Raw genomic sequence first — 12143 nt, forward strand, 5'->3', positions numbered from 1 at the left:
AAGCCTACAAAATCACCTAGGGTTGGAAACAGCTGAAGAGTTAAATCACATCACATTCCTAATTTGGTGCCCTCTGTTGTATAAATAAAAGTTTTACAGTTTCCTTCTCTATAGCACACAAGTTTTCTTCCATCTGATCCAATCTGCCAATTCTGGCTTGCTATAATGAAGGTAGTGAATTATTTCTTGACTTCTCCAAGGCAAATGCTACCAGACTTGCTCACAGTAGGCCATGTTACAGTCACAGGACGCTTTGGTGAACTGATCAAGATTGCTAGTTTGAAGTATGATTTGAACGTAGTATGAAGGTTATATTTCTTTAGTACTTCAGCTATCTTTTCAACTGTAGCCCAGAAATATGTCATAGGATGGTAGTGCTTTGGTAGTCTTGTGTTCAGGGAGAGAGAGGGGTGGAGACGTAGTATTTTATCTATTTTGTAGAAGCTATACACATTGGTCAAAAAAAAAAGCATGCTAAGTCAATTGAGTTCTGTGGCAAGAGCTGCATTACTAGAGCCCTGCGGTGGTGTGATTGTTTATGCAAGTATCCTCCAGCATGTGGTGGCTTTCTACAAATAGAAATAAAATAGTGAACCATCTGAAAAACATGTGGCTAGATGGCAAGAAAGGGCAGACAATAATTTGATTCTTTTTCTAATGTTTAGTGTATTTTAGGCTGATGGCTGCTTAGATGCATCACAAAGGAATCTAAGCTGTGGGACTGGATGGTATTTCACCACGAGTTTTGAGAGAATGTGCTAGGGAATTGACAGTGCCTTTAACGTGGCTTTTCAATGAAAGTCTGGCTTTGGCAAAGGTGCCCAGGGAATGGAAGGAAGGTATGATAGTGCCATTGCATAAGGGTGGTAGCAGACTGGAAGTGTCTAATTATAGGCCAGTCTGTGTGTCATCAGTAGTTGTTAAGATCTTGGAGAAAGTAGTGAGGGACCGTATACAGCACTGGGCAGATGAGGGTAATGTTATCTGTGAGAATCAACATGGATTTGTGAAAGGACGCTCTTGTTTTAGCAATATGCTAGCCTTTTATAATAAAGTTTCAAGAACATTAGATGAGGGAAAGGCATATACTGCAATTTTCTTAGACTTGGCAAAGGCATTTGACAGGGTGCCACATGATAAGCTGATATTTAAGTTACAGCACATGGGTCTGGTTCCAGGAGGCAGAGGGTTACAAGTGGGGTCCCACAGGGCTCAGTACTAGGACCTATATTGTTTAACCTTTATATCAATGACATAGCCAGTGGATTGCAGGGGGATATTCAGTTGTTTGCGGATGATGCGAAGCTGGGAAGGATTATTAGTAATAGTGCAGATGTGGTAGCCCTGCAAGAGGATTTAAATAAGCTAGATAGATGGGCAAATGAATGGGGGTGCAGTTTAAAGCAGCAAAATGTAAGGTCTTGAGGTTTGGGAAACATCGATGGGATGCTGCATACTCTATGGGAGGAGTTATACTGGAGGAAGTAGGGGAGACAAGAGATCTGAGGTTGATGATTGATAGAAACCTGAAGTTTAGGGGACATATTGCAAAGGTGGTGAAGGTAACACAGAGAATTGCTGCTATTATGAGAAGGACACTGACCTGCAGAGATAAGAGGGTTATCATTCCGTTGTATAAGTCTCTGATCAGACCACACTTGGACTATTGTTCTCAGATTTGGTCCCCAGGATTTGAAAGGGATAAATTAACTGTGGAAAGGATACAAAGACGGATGACAAAGATGGTTTCAGGACTGTACAAGGATAGTTATGAGGATCGGCTGAGAGAATGTGGACTGCAGAGTTTGGTGGATAGAAGGAGAGGTGATATGATTGAGACTTTTAAACTGTTGAGAGGTGGTTACAGGGTTGATACTGGGGAGTTCTTTCGCTTGGTTGAACAGCGGGAAGGAGTGATGACAAGAGGCCATCCCTGGAAGTTACGAAAGGAAACTGTGAGCAAGAGGGTAAGGAGTGGTTTCTTTGTGTGGAGGGTGGTTGAGCCGTGGAATGCATTGCCTGATGGAATGGTGGGAGCGAGAACGGTCAGTGAGTTTAAAGAGTGGTATGATAGACTTTGTGTTTCTCAGGGGGGGGGGACCTCCCCTTGATGAGTCTTGACAGACTTTATGTCTTAGGAAGGACCTCCCTCGATGAGTCTTTTGACTCCTTGGAGGCCTGAATAATAATAATAATAATAATAATAAACTATCTTGTCCGATAGTTTATCAGCCAGACTGAAGGACTGACAGCAATTGTGCTTAGTGATTACTTTGCTCTGTAAATGCTCAGCTAAAGGGAGAGGGGGGGCATTGCAATACCATTAATTTGTTCACATGTAGATTTTTCTTTGCCAATTAAAAATTGAGTAATTCAAAAATGTCAGGGGAGAGGATTTGACTTTATTAAGTCAAGTCTCTGTTATTGCTATATATTAATAAATAAAGATATATCAAAATAACCATGATGTCTGAATTTTTAAGGATATGATTTTTATGATGACAAAACGGTTATTTTTGACCACAAGAACTATAGGAGAATGAATGACTACTATTTGGGGTTTTTTTGGTCAAATTTATTTTAAAACTAAGTTATACCAACTAGTTTCACCAGCTGTGGCTGTTGGCTTCATCAGGGTAAAAGATGTATAAAAATAAATTTGACCAAAAAAACCCCAAATAGTAGTCATTCATTCTCCTATAGTTCTTGTGGTCAAAAATAACCATTTTATCATCATAAAAAATCATATCCTTAAAAATTCAGACATCATGGTTATTTTGATATATCTTTATTTATTAATATATATATATATATAGCAATAACAGATTTTTTATACATCTTTTACCCTGATGAAGCCAACTGCCACAGTTGGCGAAACTAGTTGGTATAACTTAGTTTTAAAATAAATTTGACCAAAAAAAAAAAAAAAAACACAAATAATAGTCATTCATTCTCCTATGATTTTTGACTACAAGTTTTGAAATGAACAAAATTTTTTTATAAAAGTAGAGGAGTTAACTGTGAGGGAAGTGACTTTGCTAACTATTTGTCAAGTTTGTAAGTGAGACTGTCACAAGAGTTCAATGCCATATTAAGACTTTGGTTCTTTTGTTCGTTGCAATTTGAATTGTTATCTATATTGTTGCTTGATTTTTTCTCAGTAATGCTGGTTTGAAATCTAGAAAAAATATCAACTAGTCTCACATCATCATAAAATAAACATTTTTATGATTTACTCTTTTGATGCTCTAATATGAGGGTGGTCTGAAAAGTTCTCGACCTCGACCATAGATGGCAACACTATTGGCAAGATTTTTTTTTTCTAAGTTGGTACATCTGTCATGAGTCATAAGCATTCATGTGAAATTGCAAGTCATTCTATCAAGTCATTCATTAAAGTTTATGGGCGCTCTTCTCCTTCGTTTTCGACAATTAAGAAATGGGAAGTGAAGGATGTCCAAAAAGTGTAACACCACCAGAAATCATTGATCAAGTGCACATTATGGTATTGGATGACCGGCGAGTCTCAAAGTGTGTGAAATTGCTGAGACTACAGGCATTTCAAAAGAACGTGTAGGATATATTTTGCATGAATTGCAAATGAAAAAGCTTTGCGCAAGATGGGTGAGGTGCTTGCTCACAACAGATCCAAAACGCACTCGCATGAAAATCTCCGAACAGTGCTTGGAGCATTTTAACAAGAATAAAACTGATTTTGTGCATCTATTTATTACTATGGATGAGACTTAGATTCACCATTACACACCAAAATCCAAACAGCAGTCAAAATAGTGGACAGAAGCCGATTGTTCAGTGCCAAAGAAGACAAAGTTAGTTCCATCAGCAGGAAAGGTCATGGCATCAGTGTTTTGGGATGCTAAAGGTATTTTGTTTATTAAAATCTTGAAAAGGGTAAAACAATAACCTAGGAATATTATTCCGAACTTTTAACCAGACTAGATAAAAAAATTCGTGAGAAAAGACCCGATTTGCAGAAGTGGTTTCATACTGTAGTACAATGAATTTCATCATTACCTAAATACATTCACAAAACAACCATGCTCATGGTGAGATTTGAGATATCCCTAATGATTGGATGGAGAGTAAGTACACTAACCACTTAACCAACCAGGCCAGCAATATTAGTATCCTGGATAATGGTTATATTAGCTTAGCTATGGAAGAAATATATCTCTGGTATATTTCTTTATATTTTACCTTGGAAGCATCTCATATAAAGGATAAAATATGTGGCCTTCTTAAGCTTAATGAATTCGGTTTGTTTTTCACTAAAATTCTATTTTAATATGGTTGGATGAGAATGATATCTTGATGGGAATAGAAATGGTAGGAACAGGGCAAGAAGGGAATGGGAATGCCTGCTGATGACAGTGGGGGAAAATGTCCACACAATGTTTGAGATACAAGAGGAAAAAAGTGGCAGTGGTTTTGAAGAAGTGTGGTGCGAGGTTGAGATTGATAGAATGAGATATTTGATTGGGTGTTGCTACAGGTCAGGGAATGTGGAGGGTGAAGACAAGGAAATGTATAGGCAACTTGGCCTAGTGAGAGCAAGCAAAGGGCAAGCATTGATTTCAATGATGGCAATACTGTTTGGAATGAAGGACAGCATCAGGGAATAAGCAAAATGAATTTCTTGAGTTCTTAAGGGACATGCAATGCAATGAACTTGTCAACACATAATTTGGATTCCTGAAATAAAAAGTAGAGGGTGAATAGCAGGGCAATTTTAAGTTCATATTCGAATTTAGTTGCTGGAAGTTTTTCTACTTGGTTATACTATAAATTAAAGATGCCAAGAAATTAGATTCTTGGTTTAATCCTTTATCCAAGTGTAAGCAAACAAAGTTTGCACCTGAAGTAATTTCAGGACTGGACAACTTGTATATAGAAACTAATGACTTCACATCACTTGCCTTAGTATCCTATAATGCAAAGCACATATCCTTATGGACATGTTGCTATGTATTATGGGAAGAATCACTACCCAGACCAGTTTCACCTTTATTGAGCTCTCATCAGTGGGAGTCGAAACCGCAATCAAAACCAGTCTGGGTAGTGACCCTTCCCATAATGCATAGCATTATACATGTCTGTAAGGATATGTGCTTTGCATTATGGGATACTAAGGCAAGTGAAGTCATTAGCTTCTATATACAAGTTACCCAGTCCTGAAATTACTTCAGGTGCAAACTTTGATCAGTTATACTTGGATAAAGGATTAAACCAAGAATTTAATTTCTTGGTATCTTTAATTTATAGATTTGAATTTAGCATATTAAATCAGACTTGCCTACTTTTGCTTCAAGGAAAATAAAATTTCAATCTGTTGCTCAGTGTTATTTGATAAGATTGCTTTGTTTGATTTTACTGATGCTATTATTTTGAAAATGTAAAATAAATGTTCTGATTTTTACACATTTCTGTGTTGATGTTAGTAAGACTGAGGTTTGAGGTTAATCTATTCTAATAGTTCTCATGTATTCTAATATAATAATCTATTCTTAAGGAATGTGTCAAGCAATTGACTCTTTCCTTGATCTTATTGTGTAACTGAATCTTGTGTTAAGAAAGATTCCAGAAAAGTGGAATGAATACAGAATAGTACCACCCACATAAGAGCAATGCTGTGACGGGAGTTTCTAATTATAGCCAAGTCTATATATTTGCAGTTGTGATTAAGATAATGGAGAGGTTTTTTAGGACTAGTGTGCAAGATTGGGTTGAAAGGCACAGGGTTCTTTGAAAGTTAGCAAGAGACTTGAAAACGGAGGTGTTACTTTAACAATAGACCTACATTCCATGATAAGTGACAAATGAAATTGATAATAATAAAATTAGTCTAATCCTTTATCCAAGTGTGAGCAAACAAAGTTTGCACCTGAAAGTATCTTTAGGACTGGGGTAAGGTGGTACAACACCAGGGCAACTCGTTGCAAAGGTGGAGAAAGCTACCAACACTCCTTTCTCAGTATCTCCTATAATGCAAAACACATCTCCTTGCAGATATGTCTAATGTTATGCATTAAGGGAAGGGCCACAACCCAGACTAGTTTTGACCTTTATTGAGGTAGAATGGGAGTTCATGTCTCTCATCATTGGCCTTTGGAGAATAAAGCATGCTGAGGATCAGCAGACAGTAAAAGAGGAGTATGATATAAGATAGAGTAGGATAGTAGGAGGTAAAAAGAGGCCTCAGTCAACCTGTTTAGCCTTATTGGCTAATTGGTCTGTAACATATAATCTCAATTTACCTGTTCAGAAAAAGGTTAAACATAGACTTTTGTCTATAGTTCACATATTATTTTATCTAAAGTAATGATTTACTCCAGTATTAATGGAGGTTCTTTTTATGTTACTAGATATAATATCCTTATTTTTATTCCAGGTAAATATTTTTTTTTTTTTTTTTTTTTTTTTTTTTTAAGACAAGATGTAAATAATAGGACTTATTTAAATATTTATTTTAAATCTAAAATAACAGGACTTAAGGTCCAGTAAGTAGGAATGAAGAGGAACTTACTGAGGAACGTGTATATCTGGTACCACTGGGACTTAGAATGGGGAAGAGACTGGCCCGGGAGATGCCGCTCATGAGGAGTGGCACCGCCTCGCAGTAAGCCTTCGCCGCCCGGGTTCTCAGCTCTCCCCCGTGGGAGCCAGGCCCAAGTGGAGATACCCAGCAGAAGCATTAGCAGGTCATCTCTACCTATAGGAGTTGCCAAATGGTGTGCCACCCTTTTTTAATAAATTACTCTGGATTTAGAGAAAGATGTTGAAAGTTTATTTTTCACTTGGTTAGAGTATAATAAAATTAGTTTAATCCTTTATCCAAGTGTGAGCAAACAAAGTTTGCACCTGAAAGTATCTTCAGGACTAGGGTAACGTGGTACAACACCAGGGCAACTCGTTGCAAAGGTGGAGAAAGCTACCAACACTCCTATCTCAGTATCTCCTATAATGCAAAATACATCTCCTTGCAGATATGTCTAATGTTATGCATTAAGGGCAACTACCCAGACTAGTTTCGACCTTTATTGAGGTCTCTTCAGTGTGAGCCAGGCCCAAGTGGAGATACCCAGCAGAAGCATTAGCAGGTCATCTCTACCTATAGATCTCTACATATCTATCTACTAATAGGTAGAGATGATCTGCTAATGCTTCTGCTGGGTATCTCCACTTGGGCCTGGCTCCCACTGAAGAGACCTCAATAAAGGTCGAAACTAGTCTAGGTAGTGGCCCTTAATGCATAACATTAGACATATCTGCAAGGAGATGTGTTTTGCATTATAGGAGATACTGAGATAGGAGTGTTGGTAGCTTTCTCCACCTTTGCAACGAGTTGCCCTGGTGTTGTACCACCTTACCCCAGTCCTGAAGATACTTTCAGGTGCAAACTTTGTTTGCTCACACTTGGATAAAGGATTAAACTAATTTTATTATACTCTAACCAAGTGAAAAATAAACTTTCAACAAAAAAAAAAAAAAAAAAAAAATTGATAATGGAAACTCATAAACAGTGATATTTTAAATTTCTGAGGTATTTGACAGATTGTCTCATAGATAACTTGATGTACAAGCTGAATGAGATGGAGGATGAATAGATTAGTCTATGACAATTAATTTGAACAGCAGTAGTCCAAGAAAAGATTCCTGTAGAATGGCACTAGTTATCTTCCTTTTTCTGAGACACTGCTCCACTCTCATCATGCTGATATCCATGGGAAGGATCACTGTCTCAAAAAAGGAAGTTAACAGCAATTTGTTATGGATATTGTAGTTGAGAATTATTAGAAGTGACATCAGTATCAGATCCCTTCAGGAAATAAGTAAGCTTCTTCTTTACAAGCTTATTACCTCTGAGTATTAGTCACATGTTTGATTCCTAGTTAAAGAGTTAGAATATTTATTAGCAATGGTTGTGGTAGCAAAAAGAATATAACGTTTATCTTTTGAGTGTGAAAGACTAGGTTCAAATCCCATCTAAGATATCAGGAATCTTTATATAAGGACTTTTCAGTAGAAGGTGAGTTAGCCGGTTATTTTTTAAAAAGACCTTACAAAAGTTCTTCACATCCTAGATGGAATTCAAACCCATCTCTTCCACCAAAGGAAATCATCAGACAAAACTAAACAGAATCAGAACCTTTGAAGTACTACAGCTAAAATAATATAATAAAGTTGCATAGTATTAGGTCAGAACCATTTCTTTCATTTCATGCAAATTTTACCTCACATTTCCTTTGAAACAAAACTTTAATCTCTTTCATTATCAATGATGATAATCAACTTTTTTTATAGTGATGGTGAACTGGAAGCTGATATTTACTTAGCAGCTTGTGCTAGTGCTGAAATGGGCTACTTTATGATGGAACAGCAGAAGTATGAGGAGGCATTAGAATGGATTGATCAAACCAAGTAAGTAATATTTAAATATACTAATATAAATATTAGTAGTTATTAGAGACTCCTCAGCTATATCCTCCACAGTGGTTATCATTCTGGCATTTTCACTATCTAATATCATCCTTCCAAAATCATTATTTCTTTTACTGGAGATGTACCAAACTTTTTTTTTTTTTTTGACCTTATTAGCTAACTACTGCTTAAACTGCACTTTTTCTACCATTACCTCTTCTCCTTCTATTGTGCATGTTACACCTATGTTATTTAACACTCCTGACATAAATACAATCAAACATTGCCTCTGCCAGATACAAACCCATTTTATACCTCGTATCTCTAGTGCCCTCTTTCACCCAAAACTTTCTGCCCGACACTTTCTATTTTGCGCCCGCTCCTATTTTCTTTCCTATCTTCCTGGAATACTCCGTACACGTGCCGCGTCTTCCCGGAAAACACCATGCGCGTGCCGTTCGCACGTAAGCAATTTGCCGTCGGCTATACAATTTATCCGAAGTTGTCGTTAATGGACTTTGATCCTTCGTTATTATGCTCTAACATATATCTTATAGAGAAACTTTATACATTATAATCTTTTACAAAAAAATGACATTTTTTATTTTAATACAGTGTTTTTTTTTTAATAAAGTGTTGCGATTTGAGTAGGTTTTTTGCATGGAAAGTGGTGGGAGACTGGAACGTTAGTGAAGGCACTTAAGGCATGGTTTGTTGTGACAGTGGGTCCTGCTATGAGGCATTTTGACTCCATGGAGATCTGATGATGATAATTATATAAACAAAAATACAGAATTAATGTTAAATTTTGAAATGTTATGTTTGCTGAAATTAGTGTCTTCTTCATCTCATCTGTCTGTTGATGAGTGAGTACCCTTTGAACAAACAAAGGGTACTCACTCATGGATGTCAGAACATATCAAAGAATGGTGTGGGCATGGATGTTTGTGATTGTCTGTGGAAATACTAGTGGTGGTGGCATGCAGTAGATGGCATTGGTGTAGTTGTGATTAGTTGTAGTTGGTGGATTGAGTAGTGGAGACAGAGAGATGTAGAGTAGGTGCCCTCGCTTGATGAGTCTTTGGACTCCCTGGAGGTGTCACGTAATAATAATAATAAAAAATAAAATAAACAAAACAAAAAAATCAGACTAGCTTCTCATAGAAAAAAAATAATAATCAAGTTTACAGAAATGACCCATACATTCAAGAAATCTTCATTTAAGAAACCCCATTCAATGTAACAAAAAATGATAAATTATTCATTCAGTAGTATACTTCCAAAAAAAAAAAAGAGTAAACTTATCCCAAACGCTAATTAATTTCCTGGAGCTAATTTTTTTTCTCTTCCAGTGTAAATTATTCATATAATATAATATAATAAGGTATTTTTTGCTATGCCTTTTAATAGTGTTCTATAGAATTTATTTTTCTTTTCAGGCACAAGTACCAAAACTACTCACTAGAATCTCTTCTACATTACCGACTTCATGCAGCAACTCGACACATTCATAATGCAATGAATATCTCCAACACACCTCAGGAACTGTACACTCCAACAGAAACTGTATTTTCATACTCCCAGTCCAGTCCAGCATTCTTTTCTCAAGAGAAAACTATATACCAACCACCAATTTTTAAGGAAACTACCAGCCTTGTTTCATAATTTGATTGGGTGATATTCTAAATAATACTGTAAGAAATCATTTTACCACCAAGAACATAACTGCAAACTGTATTCATCTGTGGTCGGATGCCAACTGATTATTCATGAATATCTCTTTACGTATGTTCCAGCTATTTACATCTGAGAAATCACATCAAATGTTTGGCGCAGTTCACAAGTAGCAGCTGTATATCGAAAGATAGTAGTGCTGCAATTGCAGTATTTCATTCCATATAAAATCTTCCTTCAATGTGTATATTTCACTACAGAAAATCATTTTAACTACTTTATGACACTGTATTAATGTATGCAGTTAATACCATGTGATTAATATGTTAATTTTTTTTTTTAAAGTTATATTACAAATAAAATTGTTTTCAACTTTTATAATTATTAGTTTTCCTCTCAAAGAGAATTGCTAGTAAAGAAATCAAAATATAATCCTACTACTTTAAGGTTCTTAACAGTTAATTAGATAGACAGACAGGAAAAGTATTTAGCAGCACATCAATGCTGCTAAATATTTTTCCCACATGTGGGAAATGGTATCAGAGTGTCAATGTATTAGCTCAGAAACATAACCTATGTAGTTTGAGACAAGGACTAAAGAATAAATAAGGAGAGAGATATAACAAGTAACTCTTAGTTCCTAATTGATAGTAAAGTGCAGGCACTACCTTCAAAGTGATTTTTTTTTTTTAAATTAGCACTTAAGTCTATGAATCACACAGTGAGCTATCACCAAGAATAACTGATGTAATCACTGAGTTAATACATTTGCCTCATGCTATAATGAACTTCCTTTAGAATAGCATTGTGCCTATGTGGTTTTGGTTAGGCTTTATGATATTTTGTTATAATGTATATATTATATTATGAAAAGTGTTTGCTATAGTGAGTCAATTCTTTCCCTCTTTACTAATGGTTAAAATTCTCAGACCACCTCAACTAAATATTCTTTTATTAACACTTAAACCTCTCTCTCTGAACCATATGAGGGAACTACCACCTCATGATAAGTTGTTAGCATGAATTAAAATCACTCTTTACCATTAGGTTAAAATCCTGAGGTATCGGGAATATATTTATCTCATTTAGGAAAAATCAGAGAAATTGACAACTTGGTTTTCAAAAAAGTGATATTTTTGTTGAGCATGGGATTTGTGAATGTAAATATAAAAACAATGTTAGGTCTATTTGTAAATGAGCTGTATCATAAATGTCTGATAAGTTGCATGTTGCTTAGCATATGCCTATTTCAGGGTGCTTGCAACACTGTGTATGTGGGTCTATGTGATTACAAGTTTGATCACATTTCTTTGAATATGGTGATGTTACAATGTTAAACTATTATAAATGTTTATATGTATGTGGAAAAACATGTTATATAACAATTCAAAATTTTGTAGTTATATTACTTATAGTATTTTTAGCATTGATTTTGATTCATTCTATGGATGGTATTGTATATATAAACTTTTACACTAGCAAATTTGTATACAATAAAGGAACAGTTTGTCATAATAAGTGGGTTTATTATAATGAGTTGAAATGCACAATACAATTATACAAGTTATGTTTTATTTATTTCTTATCCAAACACACGTGATACAGGCAAGTGCAACAAATTAGGATACATTACAAATGTGAACAGCTTAAATTTGGTAGGTGAATTATACAGGGAATAATAATTAAAATATGAAGAAAAAAGAAACTCTACATGAGTTATATACAATAAATATGGTCAGATGTTCCTCCAGTATCTTGTGCAATCAGCTGCTCTTTCTGTGTAGGATATAGGTCTTTTGTGTAAGGTGATTGAAGAAAGGGACAAGAAAGTGTGTTCCATGGACTGGGTTGTCCCACACTTACAATTATCTGGTCCAGTGAGGTAGCCCCATTTGATGAGGTTTTGTTTTGCAGCATCCTGTCATTTGAAGTCTGAGGCTTTCCAAGTGGGCACAATGTGGAAGATGTTTGGCTGTTGGAATACCAGTATTATTCTCAGGGTTTAGCGCAAGCCATTGAAGTCTTGTCTT

At 35.8% G+C, this 12143-nt stretch overlaps 1 protein-coding gene across 3 annotated transcripts in view; it reads left to right on the top strand.

Moving 5' to 3' along the window:
* Positions 1-11631, top strand: part of LOC150092294 (tetratricopeptide repeat protein 39B-like) — a 240941-nt gene extending 229310 nt beyond the window's left edge. For all 3 annotated transcript variants that reach the window (XM_090414906.1, XM_090414907.1, XM_090414908.1), the window contains exons 17-18: positions 8323-8439; positions 9879-11631. In XM_090414906.1, coding sequence (XP_090271032.1) covers positions 8323-8439; positions 9879-10104 — 343 coding nt within the window. In that variant the 3' untranslated portion in view covers positions 10105-11631. The remainder of the gene's footprint in view (positions 1-8322; positions 8440-9878) is intronic.
* Positions 11632-12143: the final 512 nt, after the last annotated feature.

This window comes from Typopeltis vanoorti, chromosome 26, assembly GCF_054136105.1.
Source record: "Typopeltis vanoorti isolate ZY-2024b chromosome 26, IOZ_Tvanoo_1.0, whole genome shotgun sequence".
NCBI classification, from domain to species: domain Eukaryota; kingdom Metazoa; phylum Arthropoda; class Arachnida; order Uropygi; family Thelyphonidae; genus Typopeltis; species Typopeltis vanoorti.